This window comes from Acinonyx jubatus, chromosome X, assembly GCF_027475565.1.
Source record: "Acinonyx jubatus isolate Ajub_Pintada_27869175 chromosome X, VMU_Ajub_asm_v1.0, whole genome shotgun sequence".
In the NCBI taxonomy this organism is placed as follows: Eukaryota; Metazoa; Chordata; class Mammalia; order Carnivora; family Felidae; genus Acinonyx; species Acinonyx jubatus.
In genome coordinates, this window is record NC_069389.1 from 32911505 (window position 1) to 32936004 (window position 24500).

Below are 24500 nucleotides of genomic sequence, written 5' to 3' on the forward strand. Positions count from 1 at the left end.
TTCATGAGTTAGAGTCTGAGTCCTGCATCGGGCTTTGTGCTGACAGCTCAGAACCTGGAGCCTGCTTCAGATTCTGTGTCTCCCTACTTCTGCCCCTCCCCCCCCCCAAGAATGACATTAAAAAAATGTTTTCAAAAGGCAGCGCAACAAAAAGCCCTGCTGAGATACAGCAGAAAAGCAGCAGTTTGAAAAATGCCTGAGGTATACAGGGAAAAGATTTGTTTCCTAAGCTCAGCGCATGTGCTGGAGGGGCAGGGATTTTTGACAGACTTCTCCAAGACCAAAAGAGTTGGAGGGCCCCATTTCCCACCCAAGCCCTCCAGCCCAGATACACCAACACCTGCAGGAACCAGTGCAGCACTAACACTCTTCATCTATCTTGCTATCTTGCCCTGGCACCTTGCTGGCACTGTGCAACTCCCTTCTGCCCCAATATTCTCCTGTGGCCCCACCCCCTCCAACACACCCTTGGCAGGAGTCCATCCAAAGTGGTGCCCCAAGTACAGCAGTGTGCAAGCAACCCCAACAGGGGCAAGCACCATGTCAAAGTGTCTCCTGCCCCAGGGAGAGGGGAAGAAAACCCCACACACCAGTTTAACTTCAGCCCCAGCAGTAGGCTGGGAGCAGACATCTTGTCTGACTACAGGCACTGCCCACCAATGAAAACTTCTCAGGGTACAACACAGAGAGAGCACCCTGCAGTTCGGTGCTCCTGCAGTTCTGGCAAATGTCTGGTCTGACCCAACTCAGGTCCAAGGCAGCCCTGGACTGGCTCACTAAAAACATAGGGACCGAGTCCTGTCCACAAAGGGCAAACAGGTTCTGGTGAACACGGTACATTGCACTGCAGGGCACTAAAGGAAGAGAAGGAAATATATCCCACTTTTGTAACACATAGAGAGGCAAAATGAGGAGACAGTGGAATATGTCCTAAATGAAAGAACAGGAAAACAAAAGCATAGCAAGAGCGCTAAAATAAATGGAGGTAAGTATTATGTCTGACAGAGAATTTAAAGTAATGGTCATAAAGATACTCACCTGGACTTGAAAAAGGAGTGGAGAACCTCAGTGAGACCCTCAATAAAGAGAGAGAAAACATAAAAAAGAACCAATCAGAGATGAACTTAACTGAAACTAATGATATTCTACATGGAAAAAATAGTAGACTAGAGGGATCAGAAGAGCAGATCATCAACCTGGAGGACACAGTAATGAAAAGCAATCAAGCTGAATAGAGAAAAAAAGAAGAGTAAAAAACGAAAATAGATTAAGGGAACTCAGTTACATCATCAAGCATAATAACATTTGCATTACAGGGATTCCAGGGAAAGAGGAGAGAGAAAAGGGGGCAGAAAAATTATTTGAAAGAATAATAGCTGAAAACATCCTGAATCTGGAGAAGGCAACAGAATCCAGGTCCAGGAGGCACAGAGAACCCCCAGCAAAATCAACCCAAGAAAGTCCACAACAAGAAACAGAGTAATTAAAATGACAAAAAGCAGCAAAAACAGTTACACACAAGGGAAACCCCATAAGGTTATCAGCTGATTTTTTAGCAGAATGCTTGCAGGCCAGAAGGGAGTGGCACAATATATTCAAAGTGCTAAAAGTGAAAAACCTACAACCAAGAATGCTCTATCCAGCAAGGCTATCATTCAGCATAGAAGGAGAGATAAAGAGGTTCCTGGACAAACAAAAGTTAAAGGAATTCGTCACCACCAAACTAGCCTTACAAGAAATGTTAAAGGGGATTCTTTGAGTGGAAAAAGGAAAGACCATAATCAAGAATAAGAAAAGTATGAAGCAAAAAAGTAGTAAAAATAATTATATCTATAAAAATCAGTCAAAGGGGGCACCTGGGTGGCTCAGTTGGTTAAGCGTCTGACTCTTGGTTTCAGCTCAGGTCATGATCTCCCAGTTCATGAGTTTGAGCCCTGCATCGGGCTCTGTACTGACAGTGTGGAGCCTGCTTGGGATTCTCTCTGTCCCTTTCTCTCTGCCCTGCTGCTCTGTGTCTCTCTCAAAAAATAAATTTAAAAACTTTGTTTAAATCAGTCAAGGGATTCACAAAATAAAAGGATGTAAACTTTGACATCACATACCTAAACCTGGGAGCAGAGAAGAGTAAAAATTTAGTGATTTTAGAATGGTCTCAAACTCAAACATCAATTTAAGATGCATGGAGGTTACATATAAACCCAAAGTAACCACAATTAAAAAAAAACAGTACTACATATGCAAAAATAAAGGGAAAGGAATCCCAGTCTATCACTAAAGAAAGGCAACTTATGAGAAAAGAGAACAAGGGAAGAAACAGAAGAAAGACAAAAACAACCATGAAACAAGTAACAAAATGGCATAAGTACAAGTGTATCAATAACAACTTTGAATGTAAATTGACTAAACACTCTAATCAAAAGAGATGTATGGTGATGGAATGGATAAAAAAAAAAAAAAAACAAAAAAAACAAGACCCAGCTATATGCTGCCTACAAGAGACTCACTTCAGACCTAAAGACACATGCATATTTTTTTTTAATTTTTTCGTAACATTTATTTATTTTTGAGACAAAGAGAGAGCATGAACAGGGGAGGGTCAGAGAAAGAGGGAGATACAGAATCTGAAACAGGCTCCAGGCTCTAAGCTGTCAGCACAGAGCCCGACGAGGGCTCGAACCCACGGACCGCGAGATCATGACCTGAGCCGAAGTCGGACACTTAACCGACTGAGCCACCCAGGCGCCCCGACACATGCATATTCAAAGTGAAGGGATAGAGGGCCCCTGGGTGGCTCAGTCAGTTAAGCAACTGACTCTTGATTTTGGCTCAGGTCATGATCTCATGGTTCGTGAGTTCGAGCCCCACATCAGGCTCTGTGCTGACAGCGTGGAGCCTGCTTGGGATTCCCTCTCTCTCTCTCTCTCTCTCTCTCTCTCTCTCTCTGCCCCTCCCTCACTCTCTCTCTCAAAAATAAATAAACTTTAAAAAAAAGAAAGTGAAAGGATGAAGAAATATTGATCACGCAGATGGAAGTGAAAAGAAAGCCATGGTATCAATACTTGTATCAGACAAAATAGACATTAAAAACAAAGACTGTAACAAGAGACAAAGATGGGAACTATGTAATTATAAATGGGGAGAAGCCAACAAGAAGATATAACTGTAAATATTTATGCACCCAACATGAAAGCACTCAAATACATAAAGCAGCTAATAGGAAACATAAGGGAAGTAACCAATAGGAATACAATAATGGTAGGGGGCTTTCACATCTCATTACATCAATGGCCAATTCAATCAAACAGAAAATCAACAAGACAATAGTGGCTTTAAATGACACATTGGACCAGATGAATTTAACAGATATATTCAGAACTTCATATCCCGAAACAGGAGAATACACATTCTTTTCAAGTGCACATGGAACATTCTCCAGAACAGATCTCATGTTTGGCCACAACAAAGTCTCACAAATTCAAAAAGATTGAGGTCATACCATGCATCTTTTCTGACCACAACATTATTAAACTTGAAATCAACTATAAGAAAAGAAAGAATCTGGAAAGAAACAAATACATGGAGGTTAAATGACATGCTACTAAACAATGAATGGCTCAAGGAAGAAATCAAAGAGGAAATCACAATATAAATGGTGACAAATGAAAATGAAAACACAATGGTCCAAAGTCTTTGTGATGCAGCAAAAGCCATTCCAACAGGGAAGTTTATTAGCAATACAGGCTTACCTCAAGAAGCATGAAAAATCTCAAACAACCTAATTTACAGAAAAAAAAAAACACCCAAAGGAGTGGGTGGAACCAGAAAAAAACCCACCCAAAACCAGTGGAAGGAAGGAAATAATAAAGATTGGAGCAGAAATAAATGAAATACAACCTAAAAACCCCCCAACAGAACAGATCAATGAAACCAGAAGCTCATTTCTTGAGAAGATTAACAAAATTTATAAACCTTTAGCCAGACTAATCAAAAAAAGAAAAAAAGAGAGCACTCAAAAGCAAAAATCATGGAGGAGAAATAACAACCAACACCACAGAAAAACAAATGATTATTAAGAGAATGTTATGGAAAACTATATGCCAACAAATTGGATAGCCTAGAAGAAATGGATACATTCCTAGAAACATGTAACCTCCTAAAACTGAATCAAGAAGAAATAGAAAATTGGAACAGCCTGATTACCAGCAATTAAATTGAATCAGTAATCAAAAAACTCCCAAGAAACAAGTCCAGAACCAGTTGGCTTCACAGTTGAATCCTATCAAACATTTAAAGAAGAGTTAATACATATTCTTCTCAAAATATTCCAAAAAATAAAAGCGGTGGGAAAGCTTCCAAATTCATTCTATGAGGACAGCATTACCCTGACACCTAAACCGGATAAAGACACCACAAAAGAACTATAGGCCAATATCTTTGATGAACATAGATGCAAAAATTCTCAACGGAGTATTAGCAAACCAAAATCCAAGGATACATTAAAAAAATTATTCACCATGATCAAGTGGGATTTATTTCTGCAATGCAAAGATGGCTCAATATTCACAAATCAATGTGATACATCAATAAGAGAAAGGATAAAAACCATATGATTATCTCCACAGATCAAGAAAAAGCATTTTGACAAAGTACAACATCCATTTATGATAAAAACCTTCAACAAAGTAGGTTTAGAGGGAAGATACTTCAACATTATACAGGCCATATATGAAAATGCTGTTTTTCTGTAGTCTAATATTTTTTTTTAAGTAGGCTTCAAGCCTTCAGCATAGAGTCCAATGCAGGGCTTGAACTCATGACCGTGAGATCAAGACCTAAGATGAGATCAAGAGTTGGATGCTTAATCGACTGAGTCCCCCAGGTGCCCCTGGGCCATATATGAAAAACCCACAGCTAACATCATCGTCAATGGTGAAAAACTGAGAGCTTTTGCCTTAAGATGAGGAGTAAGGGGGTGCCTAGGTGGCTCAGTCAGTTAAGTGTCCAACTTCAGCTCAGGTCATGATCTCGGGGTCCGTGAGTTCAAGCCCCGTGTCGGGCTCTGTGCTGACAGCTCAGAGACTAGAGCCTGCTTCCGATTCTGTGTCTCCTTCTCTCTCTGCCCCTCCTCAGCTCATGCTGTATCTCTCTCTCTCTCAAAATAAATAAACATTAAAAAAAATTTTTTTTTTAAAGATCAGGAATAAGAGAAGTATGTCCACTATCACCACTTTTATTCAACATATACTACTGGAAGTCCTAGCCACAGCAATCAGACAACAAAAAGAAATAAAAGACATCCAAAATTCTCACTATTTGCAGATGACATGATACTATATATAGAAAATCCCAGGGGCGTCTAGGTGGCTCAGTCAGTTGAGCATCTGACTTTAGCTCAGGTCATGATCTCATGGTTCATGGGTTTGAGTCCCGCATCGGACTCTGTGCTGACAGCTCAGAGCCTAAAGCCTGGAGCCTGCTTCGGATTCTGTGTCTCCTTCTCTCTCTGCCCCTCTCCCGCTCACGCTCTGTCTCTCTCAAAAATAAATAAACATTAAAAAAGAGGCAGAGAAAGAAAAGCAAGTTCCAATCCTCTAAATTGGCCCTTGGCAAGAGCTTCAGGAATGTGGCCCTCAACCATGTGCCCGGAGGTCACATCAGGAACAGCAATGGCAATAGGGAACATGAAAGTAATGTAAGATGAATCTGGCTAAATGGGGAAAGAAAATTTAAACTCCTGAGTCATTGCAACACCAAGCATTTTACTACAATACCACTGCACTGAAACAACTCTCTACAAGGTAACAGAATTGGTAAAAAGTATAAAAATACATAGATTTATTACTGTAACTGAACCACCTATCTCAATCAAACCTTTCCTTGAAAGCTCTGGTTAAAATGCCAATGTAAATATGTCATGGGGGTCACACATGAGGACCTTGATACCAAATATCTTGTCCAACCGAGACAGGCAAATTGAAGGACTCTATAAAAATCTGCTTTTTGCTCCTCTTCCTGCTTCCATTCTTGCTATTCTTGCACCCCCACTTTACACATATGTTATAATGCAAATAGTGTATGTCCTCCTCTTAAGGGACAAGAAATTAATGACTTCTTTCGAACAGATAACATTTAAGGAAGGACCAGGTGAGAACGACCAGAGGAAGCCATCATAGGCATATTCCAGACCACCAGCGCTAGATATCTTGATGCCAAGATCTCCTGGCTCCAAAGACTAACACCTGGGCCCTCGTCTTTGTTCTGACCGGTTCCTGGATGCCTGAGAGGGCACGTGCACCAGACCACGATCCTCAGTATAAGCCCCAGACCCGGAACAAAGATGGGACACTCTCTCCTTTCCTTTCTGAGTCTCCCAGACGCTCTGTACCTACACGCTTTCTATACCTTCAGTAAACTTCACTTTCACCTCCTGCTGGCTCCTACTTAATTTCTCCCTTGTGTGCAGACTGGGACCTGATTGGCTGGTCCTAAGGGACGCCCTCTCTGGGTCCTTGGACCCTGCCTGCTGGCATCACAACTATTTCATCAGTAATTTAGCAAGTATCCGAAAGGATGAGATAGACTCAGACAGGGGTCAGCAAACAGTTTTTGGTAAAGGGCCAGATAGTAAATATTTTGGGCTTCAGGGGCGGATGGTCTCTGTCCTAACTACATAGCTATGCCACTGGAGTGCAAAAGCAGCCACAGACAATGCACAAATGAATGAGGGTGGTGGCGTTCCAATCAAATTTCACTCGCAAAAGCCATAGTTTGCCAACGTAGAGGGAAAGCAAGTTGTCTGGCTTATTCATTTTTCTATGAAACTAAGGAGTCAGGAAATGTATGCTTATGGAACGTAGCCTGCAAGGCCAGCTTCCCACACAGTGGAGCCGTGTAGGCTGGTGATCCCTGAGAGCAAGTCCCTAGCTGGGACAAAAGGTTACAAAGATGGAAGTAAGGTGGTAGGGATTGGGAATAAAGATGTAATGAGTTGAGTTCCTGTCACAGGAGCCTAAAACATTTTGCACGATTCTTCAGAGTTTACATGAAGCCCTAAAAGTACACGGGGGAAAAGGAAGAAAGACTTATCATTATCATTGCATTAATACTGATATGAGACGTAAAATTGTAGCTTGTGATTAAACCAAGATTGTTTGAAATACTTAGTCTCATTCACTGTAATAGATGAAATTAAAAAACAAAAACAGAACGAAATATGGCCCTTTGTAGCAACGTGGATGGAACTGGAGAGTGTGATGCTAAGTGAAATATAAGCCATACAGAGAAAGACAGATACCATATGTTTTCACTCTTATGTGGATCCTGAGAAACTTAACAGAAACCCATGGGGGAGGGGAAGGAAAAAAAAAAGAGGTTAGAGTGGAAGAGAGCCAAAGCATGAGAGACTCTTAAAAACAGAACAAACTGAGGGTTGAGTGGGGGTGGGAGGGAGGGGAGGGTTGGTGATGGGTATTGAGGAGGGCACCTTTTGGGATGAGCACTGGGTGTTGTATGGAAACCATTTTGACAGTAAATTTCATATACTGAAAAAAAAAATAAAAAAATAAAATGAAAAAAAAACAAAAACGTGAAGCACCATTGTCCATGACCCAGCATAACATTCTGCCTCCTTAGCTTTCAGTCAGGTTGGCCATTCTTGTTGCATAGCAGCTTCTGGACAACATCTAGCAAGATCTACTTCTATCCTTTTCTGTTTCTGGTTTTTGGTTTGTTTGTTTGTTTGTTTTCAGAAGACCCTGCTTGCCTCATTTTGTAGCTACAAAATTTACATCACGGAGAAAGGCACATTTCTAGAAAAGTGTACCTCAAACTTTCAGTTGCTTAGGAATCACCTGGTGGTCTTGTTAAAATGTAGATTAGACCCAGTAGGTCTGCGATGGGGGAGAATTTGTATCTCTAACAAGCTCCCAAGCGATGCAGATGCTGCTGGTCCACAGACCACACTTTGAGAACCACTGTTCTTAAAGAGAGCCATCATTCTCTGAGGAACTCTAAGAGACTTGGGGAAGCTCCCTGGAGCAGGATCTGGGGCCTGAGGGCTCCTGGACTCCCCTTTTGGGCAAACAACTGAATGATGACCTCCAGCATAGGCATATCCTGGACAGGTTCCACAAAGACAACTATTCTGGATGGCAGGTGAATGAGGCTTACTAGCGAAGACAAACCTTATTAGTTGGAAAACAAGTGGGTTAGCTCTGGGAGTCCAGGTTAAGCAGGTTATGCCCCAGACCCAGAAATGAATGGAGATAGCTCGAAAGTGCCAGTTCCTGAAGTTCGTGGTAACTAGATGAGGCACTGAATCTGGCCTTTGCTTTTAATGAAATCACTGAGCCCTTCCTGTGAGAGGTCTCCCCCTCACCTTTACCCTGCTGCAAGGACTCACCTGCAGCATTCCCAACTGCAGCCTGTATAGAAGGTTCCGGGCTGTGGGTGTGGACACAATGAGGAGTCTCCTTTTCTCATAAAACTGGTCCAGAAGTGCCGCTGCTGTTCTGACACCCACGTTGACATTCATGGCTGGAATGAGAAATGGCCAGATGCGTGAGAAAGTCTCTGCTTGTCCTGGCTCAACCTAGCCTGTGATAACCTACAGAAGTGTATGCATCAAGAAGTAAACCCCAAGATAAAATTTTACCTGTAAGTGGTTCATGTGGGAGATGGTCCCAAGAAGCACGGGGCTGGGGAATGGGGAAGTATATCAGTTTTTTTTCTTACAGCTATCCCAGAGCACCATAATTGTAGGGGCTTAACCAACCAAATTCTCCTCCAGTCCTGGCAATCAGGAGTTTAAAATCAGTTTCACTGGGCTAAAGTCAAAGGGTTGCAGGCCTGCATTCCCCCCCTGGTGCTCTAGGGAAGAACCTGTATCCTTGCCTTTCCCAGCATCTAGAGGCCACCTTCATTTCCAGGCTCATGGCCGTTCTTGCATCTTGGAAATCAGCAGCATGCTATCTTCACCTCTCTCCTCTCCACCTTCTGCTTCCATCATTTTCTCTGCCTCCCCCTTATAAGGACCCTTGTGACTACATTGGGCCCACCTGGAAAATCCAAGCTACCCTCCCCATCTCAAAATCCTTGATTACCTCTGCAAAGTCCCCTTTATATTCACAGGTCCTAGGTAATATATTTGGGTAATATATTATTCAGGTAATAGATGCAGGTAATATATTATTATACGTAATATAGTCACAGGTTCTAGGGATTAGGCTGTGGAACATCTTTGGAGGATGGGCATTACTCTCCCTGCCTCAGGAAGTTATTTGTACCTTAACGTATGAAACTGAAGAACACTGGGCATTTAGCTGATGGTCTACATGTGTCTCTCTCTCACCCAACTCTGAATGGCTGGGGTTTAAAAGGAAGCATAAAGATGAGAAAGTACCAGGAAATGCGGGGTGGGGGGAGGAGAAGTGGAGTATATAAATAAAAGATATGCCCAGAATCTTCTGGCTAGTCCAAATTTCACACCATTATTATTACCCAGCCCAATCTGTGTTCCTTGGTAATAAGAGCGGACATGCATTGAGCCCTTACCCTGTGACAGGCACTGCTCTAGTCCACTGTTCAATGGATGACCTCATTTACTCCTTACAACAACTCAAGTAGTAGGTAAGGTATGGTCTTCCTCATTTGACCTGAGGAGGAAACATCCTGAATGCCCACGGTCTGTGTGACTTTCAAGCCAGTGCTGCAAAGCAGACATTATACTGTCCATACTCAGTAGTATTCTGGCTTTGCCAAAAAAGACCCTCACATTTGTAGAAGGGAAGGCTAAGGGTACCTAAAGTGGACTTTGCTAATTTGCAAAGTCACTAATGGCAGGCCCTGGGTTCCCGCCTCCAGCTTCTTCCTTAGAGGGCATGAGAGAGAAATCAGGAGACGGACAGAGGCAAAGGAGGAAGGTGGATGAGATGAGCTGCCCCAGATTCAGGGACCATTTTCCCTCCTCAGATAAAGAGGGATGGCGCTGAACCTTTCAAAGTGTACAGAATGAAGTCCTTGCTCCCTGTACTGGAATCCAGAACCCAAGGGTCTTTGGGTTCTGCCGCTGGCTGGGTAGAGGGCTGTACTCATACCTGCACAGGTGGGCTCTGTGCCAGACCAGGCCAGGTTGGACTGACAGACTCGGGCAGGACTACCCTGTAGCTCATAGCCACCGATGCAGGAGAACTCACAGGTGGCCCCGTAATTATCACCATCGCTGGAGCACTTCATGTAACCGTTCTCTGGGGCGTTGAGTTTGCCACAGCGGCGGACTGTAGGGACACAAGGCCAGAGGAGGCTCAGTGCTGAGCTACCCTCCACAGAGTAACCAGGGAAGGCAGCAGTCTTGCAGTCAAGCTTCTCTACTGGCCTGTGAATGAGTGAGGGGGCACATATGACTATCTGGCCAGTGGGTGGGCCTTGGAATGTTTACCGTTCATACCAATGAGACCACTGAGATCAACTGGTTTAGTCCCTGTGCTATACATGAGGAGGTTGAACCCAAAAGAATAAAGAATAAAGATGGTTAGGAATTAGCTGCCCAAGCCATGAGGCATAAAATAAATCTTAAAAATATTTTTTTCAGGGAGAACAAAGGTTCTGGAACACCAAGAACATGGACTCCTGATGGCCCAAGCTAGGGGGCTCCTAACCTCCTTTATAGAAGGACTTAGAGGCTTTAGCTGGTCACTCAAGCCCGGGGATGAAAAAGTTATCAAAATAAGATTCTTCTGGGACAGCCAGCTGTGGGCTCATGCGAGACTGGCTTACTGCTCCCTCAGACCTCATAAATAATCTGCCAGCACTGAACCTCATCCAGAGTTGTATTCTGAAATTCAGCCATTAAGATGGCCCACTTCCCCTAGCCTCATCATCAGAGGCTAATCCAAAGCTGGCAAGTATCTCCATGGCAGCAGGAGTTCATAAAGGGTTCTTGCTTGAGGGCCTACTTCCCTTTGCTCCTGTAAAGAGAGGAAAAAGCCAATAAGCAGTATTCTTACCTCTTACTTTAACTCGAAATTTGCAAACGCCCTTGTTCTCAGCTCTGTCATAGACTGTGTACTGGATCTTGTGGTCTCCTTCTGGAAAATTTGAGCCTGGTGGGAGGCCTTTTAGAATAACACTTAAAGAAGGGGGAAAAAAAACAGAAACACCAAAGATGATCATTAAGGGCCTAACAACAACTAGGCCATTGTGGGCCTAAGGATCAATGATGATCATTACGGGCACGTGTTCAGCACCCACTCTGCCCTGGATGTGGAGATACTGAGGGAGAGCCATTAGGCCAATCTGACTAGAACAAAGATTTCTTGAAGAACAGAACTTCCTGAGCTTTATTCTGCTTTGGAAGAACAGTTTGACACCAGAACAAGGAAGTCGCCAATTCCTGGCAAATTTAGATTCATTTTTCTCACTGGGAGGTAGAACAGATGATGGGGCATGCTGAGAACCCAGGGCCCAAGTCTTCTTCCAGGCCCACGTTTGTTCCAGGGGGACCCTTAATTGCCTCACTCTGGAGAGGGTGAGGGAATTTTCTGTGAGGAAAATCATCTGAGGGTACAGTCCAAGTAGTCATTGGAAATTTGGGCCTGCAGGGGGGGTGCTAGAATTGTCTCTTTTTTTGCTATCTGGCCTAGTGGAGAGCTTTCCTGAGCAAAAGGCAACTTTATTGTGATTCCTTGATTATCCCGGTGTAGTAATAATAATAAGTTCTTTGTACTTACATAAACCTTATATACATATCTTAGGCACAGTTCCAGGCATTTTACACATATTAAACCTCACAACAACCTTATGAGATAAGTATTATTATGTCCATTTCACAGATGAGGAAACTGAGGCATCAAAAGTTTAGGGAACTCACCCAAGATCCCATAACTAGGGCGACTGTAGTAGCTTTCTTCTTGGCTGTCTGAGGAGAATACCAATAAGTGCGGCATGATCACATGCCAGGTTGGTTGGTTTTCCAACACATGGTTCATTGGCCTTCTCTCTACAGTTCTCAGCAATGATGAGAATATTTACTAATAATGAATATGTGAAATTATCATTGTCACCACTGAAGAGAGCCTCCCAGAGAGATGGACAGGGTGTCAGTTCATAAGACATGAACTGAAGGGTCTTAGGAAAGTGCCAGAAATCCCACCATTAGAAATGTGTCACTTTGGGTCTTAGATGCTCAAAGGTCCTCAGGAAGCACAATTCAAATGCACATAAACCTGAGAGCAGGGCGCCTGGGTAGCTCAGCGAGTTAAGCATCTGACTCTTGATTTCAGCTCAAGCCATGATCTCACGGTTCCTGGGATCAAGCCCCACATCAGGCTCTATGCTGACAGTGCAGAGCCTGCTTGGGATTCTCTCTCTGCCCCTCCCCTGTGTGTTCTCTCTCATTATCATTCTCGTTCTCTCTCTCTCTCTCTCAATAAACATTTTAAAAAACCTGAGAGGAATCATACTTCAAATATGAGTGGCCGCTAACCTCTTGGAGACTCTATTTCATCTGCGACATGAAAATAACCATCACCAGGAGTCAGTAAGTGAATTCACAGGAAACACTTGTTTCCGAGCTTAGGGGTGAAGACTGAACATCTTCCCAGTAGATGTTCTCTCATTGCCCATAATTGCTTAAGATATTTCCTCTTGCGCAGTGAGCCTGATAGGATTCTAGCAAGGCTTTCCCCGCCGTGTAGCTCATAAGGCAGTAAGTCAGAGGTATCCTTTGTCCGCAGATGGAAACTCAAGTAGGGAGGTCTGACAGGGCCGTGAACTTTAAGGCACAGATGTGAACATGCTGACATGAAGTAGTGGCATCCAGGGAACAAGAAGGCCAATCAGACAGCTGCAGGGGGACAGGCCCAGGTGCTAGACTAGAACAACATGTAGCTGAACTTTCCCAAAGGGAACCATACATTTGAAAAAGCATTCTGGATGTATGTCAAACTATTACTACAGTTGGTCCCGGAGAATGGGGTTGGGGTGGGGAAGAAAGCTGAAGACCCTTCCTCTGGTTTTATAAACTTCTTCTGTAAGTCTTTAATGTAGTCACAAGTTGATTTTTATTTTTTTTAATGTTTGAAAATTAATTATTTAGAGAGAGACACAGAAAGAAAGTCAGAGGGGGCAGAGAGAGGGGGAGAGAGAGAGAATCCCAAGCAGGATCTGCACTCTCAATGTGGAGCCCAACGTAGGGCTCAAACTCACAAAGTGCGAGATCATGACCTGAGCTGAAACCAAGAGTCAGATGCTTAACTGACTGAGCTGCCCAGGCGCCTCTATTTTTTTTTTTTAAGCTCATTTATTTTTGAGAGATAGAGCACAGAGAGAAGCAGAGGGAGAGGGATACAGAGAATCCCAAGCAGGTTCTGCACTGTCAGCACAGAGCCCGACGGCAGGCTCTATCTCAAGAACGTGAGATCATGACCTAAGCTGAAATCAAGAGTCGGATGCTCAAATGACTAAGCCATCCAGGCTCCCCATTGTGGTCACAAGTTTAAAAAAATTTAACTAGAAGTCAAAGTTTTGAAAGGAGCAGTTGCCAAAAACCAAGGGATAGAAAGTTCTGCAGTAAACCATACTCACAGAGCACAAGGGGAGGGGGGCAGCGTCTGGCTCTACCTGGGACACACGGAGGCTTATCAGGGAGGCGGGTGATGGCTTAGTGAGTAGGAGCCCCGTGGGCAGGCAACGGAGGTGATTTTATCCCAGAGTTAACCAGCTAGCGTCCTCTTTCTCCTCCCATCCCTCTTCTTCCCTTCTTCCCTTTCCTTTGACGAATATTTACCGAGTACCAACTCTGTGCTAGGCCTGTTTCTGGGCATTAGGGATATGGCAGTAAACATGCTATCGTGGAGACAGGCGATAAACAAATACATAAGTAAAATATACAGTATGCCAGGTGCTGAAGACCACTACAGAGAAAAATAGCGCATGAATGAGGAATTGCTAAAGGAGTGCTCTGAAAGCATAAATGGACCAGCAGAGATACACTTCCCCACTCTGGGCAGTAAACATCTCTCATAAAAGAAGCAACATCCTTCCCACTGCCAAAGGTGCACTTACTCAGTTAGAATGCCATCTGCCGTGTCTCTGCCCTCCGGCGTCTCCCAGGACACCCGGACCGTCAGCTTATTGGGTTCAGCAATGCGTTCCTTCACACTTGGGCACTTGATTCTAGGAGGTTCTATATCTGAAAACAGAACCACAGTACAGTCACCATCACGAAGAAATATCTTGTCGGCTTGGGCTGCAACAACCAGCATTTGACCTGCTGGTAGCTCCACGTGCTCCCCATTTTCAAAGAGTCTGTTCACCCCTCTGTATTTCTCTTCCCTCCATTCATCTTGCCTCTTCTCTCCTGCTGAGCTTTGAAGATTGCTTGAGAACTCACAGGGCCAGACCCGCAATCAACTGGCCTTGCAAGGTGTCTTCTAGCATAATTGATTAGCTATGGCAACTTCTCCCCACGCTTCCAGACTCTGCTTACTGACTTCACAACATTGCAGCCACCCAGCTAGAACTCATTCAGCCATAGGGAGTCCCTCCTGCTTTAATTAAGGACAGCATGACAACATCAGAAGGGGCACCTTAGCTGTCTTCTAGTTCAATGCAATTCAAGGCAACACATCTCTAGTGAGCGACTGCCTTACTCAAGGCACCATTCCAACTGCTAGGTTTAGGGATGCACAAAGGCAAGGGAATTACGTGCTTCTCAAGAGTTTACAGTCTACTGGGGGGATTATTGTCACCATACATAAAATAGGACATGAGGTAGAAAATGGTACCGCCCCCGGTGAGGCAGAAGCAAATGGTACAGAGGCTTAAAGAAATGACCCAATGCTCTATTTTACAAGTGTGGAAACTGAGGTTTAGAGAGCTTAAGTGATTTATTTAAGGCCAGGCATGTAAACAGTGATAGTGTGAATTATAACTGAAGTCCAAGCACTTACTCCTAGAACAAGCCCTCTCTCCTCTGGCTAAGTCCACTCCCCACTCCTCAATAGCTTACAACAAACAATGGTCTGCACTGTGCTCTCCAACTACCACTGGACGACACCCATGGTTTTGTGTTTCGGGAAAGCAGTTTTTACCTTGCCTCTGGCCCTCCAAAGGCCTCCTGAATTTGCCCAGGTAGTTTCCCTACCTGGGAACAGAATTTCTGCTCCCTCAGTATCAAGGATGGGTTGATAATGAGGGTTAGAAATAAATGAGATGTCAATCCTCACTGGGTTGGGTTTCATTTTGTCGTAGCTAAAGTGAAATCACAAGAAGGGGGAGTTCAAACTTTCGAAAATTCCATTTGATGATTCTGAACAGGTAGAGAAGATATTTAAAGACAGCCTGGCAAGTTACAACATTTAGATGTGCATTGCTTTAGACATCAACTGATAATTATTTAAATGCCGCTATGCTACAACCTGAATGAAAATTAAATGTCATTTCATTCTGAGTCAGAAACATCCTTGAGAGACTAAAGCACCACATAAAGTCTTCATATGCTTTCTTTCTCTTGTCTTTTTTTTAATGTTTATTTATTTTTGAGAGAGAGACAGAGAGACAGAGCATGAGCAGGGGAGGAGCAGGGAGAGGGAGACACAGAATCTGAAGCCGGCTCCAGGCTCTGAGCTGTCAGCACAAAGCCCGACGCGGAGTTTGAATCCACGAACCTTGAGATCATGATCTGAGCCGAAGTCGGATGCTCAACTGACTGAGCCACCCAGGCATCCCTCCTTCTATGTCTTTTCTAATAACTTCTCATTTTATTTAGGGCAAGAAGTTATGAATAACTTGGTAAACAACTTCGCCTTCGGCTATGCAAATTCATATGCCTCCCATGTCATGCTTCAATGGAGTGTGAATTTACAAACCTTAATACGCTAATCCTAAATTGAATAATTACCATATTTTACTGCATCTAAGTTACAATCAATTTTGAGATGCATCCCAATTTCAGGGATATTAAAATGTAAACAAATATGCTTCCTAAAATTGATAAAGTATATACATGTTCTGATAAAATGGAAGCTGCTTTAAATGCATTTGAGGTGCCTATTTTCATTTGCTAAGTTTTTAAAAATAATCCTTTTAACTTCTGTTATGATAGATGATAGAAGACATACATTTATAACTGAGATGAACATTTCACAGCTTTGGGGGAATCACAAAGATGAGTATACAGGACCTGCCCCCTGCTGGTCAAATCTAGCTGGCAATCTCATCCTAGAAAGTATGTATTTTTTTTAGGGGCACTTGGGTGGCTCAGTCGGCTGAGCGGCCAACTTCGGCTCAGATCATGATCTCCCAGTTCATGAGTTTGAGCCCCACAATGGGCTCTGTGCTGATGGCTCAGAGCCTGGAGCCTGCTTCGGATTCTGTGTCTCCCTCTCTCTGCCCCTCCCCCACTCATGATCGCTCTCTCTCGCTCTCTCTCTCTCTCTGTCTCTCAAAAATAAACATTAAAAAAAATTTTTTAATAAATAAAAAAGAAAGTATATATATTTTTTGTTAATTTAAAGCAAAAAAGGATGGGCTGAGAAAAGGAGATAGATTTCAATGCAAAATTGTACGGTGTTTCCTTATTTTCTTGGGGTGACATTGTCAGAGTGAAGAGATACATTTAGCCTCTCTGTCATGGAAAGTAAACATCTGGAAGACACGCTGGGTTTTCTGTATTTAACCATTCGTACCGCCATTGTGAGCAAATGTGCTCTAAATTAGATTATTTGGGTGAAGGCTCTCAGAGCTTCCCAGAGCCAGCTTATGTCCGGGCTAACAGTGATTAGCTGAAACTGGCCTAGTTTTTCAGAAGCAGTGCTCTTCCAAACTAGAAACAAGAAAAAAATCAATCATTAAAAATAACAACGAATGTTTACGGAACCAACTTACCTGCCCACCCCATGCCTTATGTCACTGACTTCTCACGGCCACCCACCAGACTGAGTATTGTTGTTAACATCCCCATTTATATACCAGGAAGTATTTCCTCTCTTGTGGAATTTCTCCACGGTCTGGGATTTTCAGACATGATCACATATTTTTTAATTATCTTAATAAGCCAAACACGTCTGGGTGTCTGCCTGCTGCTGACCCGGTAAGTTTCCTCCCAACACGTACATTCTTTTGGGGTCGCCTGGTACAGCTTCGCCATCGATCCCTGAAGAGCAGATTCTGCTGCACCCTCAAGCATGCTGCCCTCATATTCAGCTGAGGAGACCAGCTAGCCTGCCTTTCAGCAGATGTTCCAGAAACTTAAGCCTATAATTACACAGCCATGGCCCTCATTGGTTTCTAGAAGCGATCATAAATTTCCATGAATGAACAGTTTCTGTAGAAACACAATTGCAATTCCCTGTTGAGTCAGGATGACCGCAGAGCCAGTTACTGTGTGGAAGCCCTAAAACTTCTGGGAGAACCCAGGCCATGCACAGGAGACATCTGACCAACTGTTCCCCTTCTCAGGGCTCTAGCTGCCCCTCTGCATATAAAATATCAGAAACAAATATATTTCACTGTATCACCTACTATTTATTGGAGAAGCTTGGGAATCCTTAACACATCTAACCAGGTAGGTGGCGGAAATAAGAAAGAGGTTCAAAAGGACAGTGTCCTGGCCAGCAGGTCACTTTTTTCCAAGAGGGGAAAAAAAAAACCCTTTTAAACTGAGGTTATAAAGTAACTGCATCCTCAAATGTTTCCTTAAATAGTGCTTCCCACCAGAGAGCCATGTTTGAAGATAGCGTATGATTAACGGCGCTTCAGAGCATGGCAATACCTTTATCAGAGACTGCATGACCTGAGGTGGAGTCCCCTCTCTCTGCCTCATTCTAAGGCAAGATGATAGTCTTAACCCAAGTAAAAGGTTGCCATGGCTCCTCACAGAAACAGACTCTTCACTGTCCCTTTCCTGACTTCCTACGTACAAATTGGCTTTCTACCTGCTGCTTCTCTCACCGTGAAGTTTATTTATTTATTGGGGGGGGCAGCAAGAGGGGGAGAGATAGAGAATCCCAAGCAGGCTCTGAGATGTCAGCTGTCAGTGCAGAGCCCCATGTGGGGCTCGATCCCAGGAACTGTGAGATGGTGGCCTGTGCCAAAATCAAGAGTCAGGCGCTTAACAGAATGAAGCACCGAGGCGCCCCACTTCTCTCACCTCTTTTATCTCCTGATCTTTCACACGAACTTCCTCTCACTCTGTACAGTCAGTGTGGCTGGGACTGGTTAGTTACCTACTCTCTGATCCCCTTTTTTGTAGTCAAAGAAGTCTGCCTGGGCCTTTGGCCTTCTAGAAGAAAGACTACATTTCCCAGCCTCCTTTGAAGTTAGGCGTGGTCATGTGATGGGCTCCACCAATGGGCTGTGAGGAAACGTGACCTGTGCAACTTCTGGGTTGTGCTTTTAAAAAGGGTGGGAGGAGCGCACCTTTCCCTTTTTCCTCCCTCCTCTACCCTGGTTTGAATGTGGATATATGGTGGGGGAGCTATAGCAGCCATCTTAGACCGAAGAACAAGTGAGGAGGAGTTGGGCCTCGGATACTGCCCAAGGCTGCTTAAACATAAACGTTTATAGGAGAATAGAACCTGTATCTCATTTAAAGCATTATGATTTTAGCTTTGTTAACAGTGGCCGAACAGGTATATAAGCAATCACACCTGTTTTTTTTTCAAACTTCTTCATCTTGTATGGCATCTTCCAAGATGTATTTAATTAATGATTTCTAAGCACTTTTTTTTCAAACAAAGAATTTCTTTGTGGTGAATTTCTGGCAAAGATGGCTACTCATAATCCCCTTATATATATTCAGCACCTCCTACCAAGAGGTAGAGTCTATTTCCCCTCCCTCTGAATCTGCACCAGCCTTGTGACTCACTTTGACTAAGAGAATGTAAGGGAAGTAAATCTATGCCAGTCCCAAGTCTGGGCCCTTAACAAAGTCTGGCACCTTCTACTTTTGCTATCTTGGGAACCAGCTGCCATCTAAGGGTCTAATTATCTGACTGGAGAGGCCATGTGGAGAGGACAAGCAATTATGAAGAGAGAGAGACAGACAGACACACTCAGCCAAACCCCAGCCAGCACAGCCAACTGAGGTTCCAAACACGTGAGTGAAGCCATCTTGGATCCTTTGTCCCCAGTCACCTCAGCTATTACAATGTCAAACAGAGATGAGCTGTCTCCACTGAGTCCTGCCCAAATCCCCAACCCAAACAACCAGAAGCAATAACATGGTCGTTTGAAGCCACTGAATTTTGGGTTGTCCGTTGTGCAGGAATAGATTACTGATACAAATATAAAACAGTTTGAGGCTGGTGACAGAGGAAGGAAGTGGCCACTACATGGGGCACAGGAAGAGAGTAATTCCCAAAGGCAGAACAAACCTGAACTCTGTAAACTTGCCCAACTGTTTGCTTCCCCCAGCTTTAGTATAATATAATCCTTGTGGATGTGTCTCAGAGGTGGTTCTGTTTTTTTGCTATCATATGAAGTATCAGAAAATTTTCCCCAGTGGACGCAAGAGGCAAGAAATGGAGGCAGTGAATTCCACAATTAAAAGTCACCATCTTGAGGGCACTTGGGTGGCTCAGTTGGTTGGGCGTCTGACTTCGGCTCAGGTCATGATCTCACAGCTCTTGGGTTCGAGCTCCGCATCAGGCTCTGTGCTGACAGCTCAGAGCCCGGGGAGTCTGCTTCGGATTCTGTGTCTCCCTCTCTCTTTGCTCCTCCCCTGCTCGCTCCCTCTCTCTCTCTCGCTCTCTCTCTCTCTCTCTCTCTCAAAAATAAACATTAAAAAAATTTTTTTAATTTAAAAAAAAGTCACCATCTTCACCAGAAAGATGCCCAACTGAAAATTCATTGGTGATATGTTTATATTATACAAGGTCACTACGAGTTTACCTGTTGAGGCCAGGTAAAATGTGGATCAGTATCTCAATCCAACGAGTCGTTTCAAAGCTAAACTAGCTTCCTGAAGGTTTGCCAAAGGATGTGTGCTTGTCAACCCAGGAAAAATGTAGCATAATTTAAGATCACTGATAACGATGCCCTGACACATTTATTCTTAGCCCCATAATGTGTGTATCTTCAACTGAATCTCTGGAAGTAAGGCAGGGCAGTCCATCGAATGTCCCTGTGGGTCAGTGGGTAAGCCCAGCTGTCAGAGAGCTGAGAAGCCACAAAAGCAATCCATCAATGTGCGTATCTGAAATCTCAGAGATGATATTTTATTCCAGAATTTCGTGTATGCTAAGTCTCAATCTATTCTACTCTGCGGGAAATACAAAACAAGCAGAGAGCAATTCCAAAAATCAAGTTGGTTTGTACACTGTCCTTTGTTAAAACAACTAAATGGGGGCTCTCTGCATGTCAAAAGGTATCGGCTGGGTCTTCATTATCGGTGATTTTTAATTTTCTTTAATGTTCATCTCTTCCTCTTTTTGCCCAGGGAAAAGTGTTGGTCTCAGGGAGAAGTCACACATCAACGCAAAATCTGGCATCTAGATGAGGGCTTGCTTGTAATTCTAACTGTCCATTGTTCTATCTAAATGCCAATGTAACCAAAAATAACTAAAAATGGAAAGAAAGAAAAAAAATCCCCTAAAAACAATAGTTGTTTAATTCCAAGGTTTTTTTTCATACATCTATGTATCTAGATATAGATATAGATCAATGGAAGTTGTGGCTCTTTAGTTTAACCCTCCTGCAATTGCAGCAGGATTTTTCTCCTGCATTGACTTCTTTCTCTCCATATCTGTTTTGGAAATAACCATGGACTTGAGTCCACTGCCAGAGTGCGGTCTGCCTAAGAGAATTAATTTTAACTCATGGTACTTTCAAATTAGCCAGACCACAGAACTGACCACCTCAGAGTCAAAAGCATGGCCAGTGTTCTCTCCTCCCTCCAGGTCTGGAGGAGAGCTGGGACCATTTTCTCAGCACTCAGCAAAGCTCCGGCCAAGACGCGCTGCTGGAAGTTGTGCGGAAATTTGGGAACTACTCAGCCACCATGGGTCAGCATCTAAAATAGGCTGAGGCTCTGAGCTATGCTCAAGGACCCTCTACACATGAACAAAGTTATTAAGCTAATTTAATACATTTAAAGCCAACAGAGTCCATGACATCCCTGGAGTAAAAGTCACTGGGGACAAACTCCAGCTTCTCTGTCACCAAAATTAACGAAAGAAGTGCCTGCTGGCTTTGTCTGTTTGTCTCTTTTTCCTGGGAGCTCCATGCTCTCCTGTGGCTCACTAGTCCCCTTTTCGCCTCTCCCACCTCATTGTATGCACAATATCCCTTCCCCGCCCAGTATGCCTGAACCTTGCCCTGGAAAACTCTAAGATAGATTCCCTGCAACTGGGGTTCATTTCTTAGTCCTTTCTCTCTCCCTCTGGGAAGGTTCCAGCCCCATCTGGTCCAGCTTAAGCCATGCCTGTTGCTTTTTGAGAACAATCAGCATTTTCTTTCCATTGTTGCACACGATCTGGACACCTGAACAGTGTGATCCCTAGAGAACTCATCGCCAATGCTTGCTTAGCAGAAAGATTTTCAAACATCTCCTTTCCTCCCATCACCTCTGTCCTTTCCGACATGAGGGAGTAGAGATTTAAAATTTGGGTGGCTGTTCTGAAGAGCTAGCTTGCACACAGCAAGTCACAGGGGAGATACTGAAAACAACATCTGTGAGAGGTCCTGCTGACTCGACCACCTGGCCTTAGGTCATGTCCTTCAAGAGGTGTGTGTCCTCAGCACCACTCTACCTGCATCGGTTGACCAGGACTGCTCTGCCATCTTCTCACCGAGAACTACTGTGACTCAGGGGGAGAAGTCCAAACCCTCGGAGAAAAGTTGCTGAACCAAATATCCCGTTGCTACTCAGTTTTTCTGTAATCTCCCTTTTACCACCTGGACTGAAGGTCTCAAAATTCTATCTCCCAGACTCTTTTTGCCTGCTGGGTGCCAGATAAGTTTGCAAACAGGAGGCACCTGTCAGAGAACAGAAGGCAAGAAGAAGGTGGAGCTTCAGGGAGGGTTTCCTGGACTCCTGAACTATCGGCAGGAGTGTGGGCTCCTGATTTCACCCTCATCGACGATGGCGTCAGTTCCAGAAATGTCAGCAATAAGGCCAGGCTTATGAACTTTGGGTGACAACACCATGGCACCATTTGCTCCTCCAGCTCTTTTTATATTTTTTTAACCAATTCCCTGTGTTAAATTCTCCTCCATTTGAAATACCTAGCATGGTTTCTGTTTTCCCAATTACTGACCAATACGAACTCCTACCTAAAACATAGAAAAAGAGAAGCCTAGAATCAATCTGAGTCTGTTATCTGGGTTTATTTGGACCTGTTGCTCTCGGCAAATGGATACAAGGTATGGTCCAGGCTGTGACTCTGACCTAGAAGGGTTCGTATCACATCTTGGGCAAGATCCCTCAGCTATAGCTCAGTACCCACAGAACTGAAGAGCGAGAATGGCTGCCAGGGAAGACCATGGACAGAGGTGCCGTACTGAAGACAGCCCTGGGACTGAGGCCAGAGTTGTTACTGTTATATTTCTGCCCCCAGAGGGTAGCATCCAATTTCAGTCTTGCTCCTGAAGTATATGCCCCAGACAATGAACAGTCAGGAACGAGTCCTTGGCATAAGGCACATTCGCAGACTGAGCTGACCAGTTCTCCGGAGGACGGGCAGATACCAACAAGGGAGGAGCCAAGCGCCTATGGCAGTTGCTTTAGCACGTCAGTGCCAGAGGTATCTCTGGATCCAGGAACTTTGGGCCTGAGAGCCTGGAGACACAGGCTTGGCTCTATACAACTTTGCCTATGTCAGGTGACCTCTCAGGCCTCATCTGTAGAATAGGGGAAGGGACTAGAATATTCTGTAAGGGTGGGTCCTGGCAGCTCTAATGGTTCATGAGTAAATGATCCTCTGGGAGAGTGGTTCTCAACCACTTGGAGGGAGCTTTGGAAAAATACCAGGGCCCCAGTGATTCAGATTTAAATAGAAGCCAGAGTTGAAAAACCACTGTCCCAGAGCAGTCTGCCTCGGTATTTAAAGGACACAGGAATCCCCTGGGGATCTTATTCACATGTGGATTTTCATCTGCCAGGTGTGGGATGGGTCACAAGATTCTACATTTCTAACAAGCTTCCTGCTGGTGCTAACACTGCTGGTCCAAGGGCACTATTTCTGGCATAAAGGTATTAAAGTTCTTCCCATATTTGATATTTTTTTTAACGTTTATTAATTTTTGAGAGAGAGAGAGAGAGAGAGAGAGAGACAGTGCGAGAGAGGGAGGAGCACAGAGAGAGGGAGCCACAGAATCCGAAGCAGGCTCGAGACTCCGAGCTGTCAGCACAGAGCCCGATGTGGGGCTCGAACGGGTGAACCACGAGATCATGACCTGAGCCAATGTCAGACACTTAACCGACTGAGCCACCCAGGCGCCCCCCCCAAGTTTGATATTCTTAAGGCAGATTCTCAAACTTCAGAGCATGAGAATCCCCTGGAGGGCCTAAGAAAATGCCAATTGCTAGACCCCCACCCCAGATCTGCTGAATTAGAATCTGCATTTTTACCAAGGTTTCCAGGTGATTCCAATGCACTTTAAAGTTTGAGAAGTACTGCCTTACATCAGGGGCTCTCTTTCAGCCCTTCAGAATGCCCCGGGGGCTCCTTAAAGTGCAAAGCACTGGGCCCCACTCCCAGAGCCTCTGATTCAGCAGATCTGGGGCAATGCCAAGAGTTTGCCTTTCTAAAGAATTCCCAAGTGCTTCTGTAGCTCCCAGGGGCACACCTTAAGAACCATTGCTCAGCAAACCCAGAGTCAGGTAACATTTCCAAATCCCAGCTTAGCAAAGGGAGTGCCTGCTGACTGACCATCCCATCGCAGTCTACAATAAATGAACTCCGTCTGTCAGCTCAAAGACACACAGATGTTTTTTGTGGGACTGTCCTGCAAACGTCAACCACTCTGCTCAGTGCTTTAGGGCAGATCCCTGGACTGAAGCAGCACCCCTGACAGCCTGCCGCGGCCTCAGGAGCAAGCCAAGAAAGAGAGGCATTAGATGCAAGCCCCTGGCGGTGAAGTGGGCTCTAGGATAGAGCCTGAGGTTAGGTCTGGGCTAAGCCACAGGACTAGGGATGAAGAGAGCTTCTGGAAGCAAAGCTGGGTACTTATGCTTTACATTTGGAGCGCTAATGCTTCCTGTAAAATCCACTGTAGGAACCCACCCAAAGTATGAGCTCCTTGAAGATGGGTATTTTCTTACCGACACAGGAGGCTGGGCGGCCGCTCCAGGCCTTGTTGTCCATGCATGTGACCGTCCGCTCCCCTTTCAACGTGTATCCTGGTGAGCAGTAGTACTCACACCGGGAGTTAAAGTAGGCACCATCGACGCACTTAAACCCTCCATTCGCTGGCATGGCCAGAACGGGGCATCGCTTTTCTGAAAAAGAAAAAACCAGACACTCAGCATTTCTTAGTTTTTGTCCATAGAGTTTGAGCCC

At 44.4% G+C, this 24500-nt stretch overlaps 1 protein-coding gene across 3 annotated transcripts in view; it reads right to left on the minus strand.

Annotated features, from left to right (window-relative positions):
• The window catches only part of SRPX (sushi repeat containing protein X-linked), a 111081-nt gene that overhangs the window by 28842 nt on the left and 57739 nt on the right, over nt 1-24500 (minus strand). For all 3 annotated transcript variants that reach the window (XM_027054123.2, XM_027054121.2, XM_027054122.2), the window contains 5 exons: nt 24263-24439; nt 14062-14188; nt 11004-11125; nt 10095-10274; nt 8402-8535 (listed from right to left, as the gene is read on the minus strand). In XM_027054123.2, the coding sequence (XP_026909924.1) occupies nt 8402-8535; nt 10095-10274; nt 11004-11125; nt 14062-14188; nt 24263-24439 (740 nt within the window). The remainder of the gene's footprint in view (nt 1-8401; nt 8536-10094; nt 10275-11003; nt 11126-14061; nt 14189-24262; nt 24440-24500) is intronic.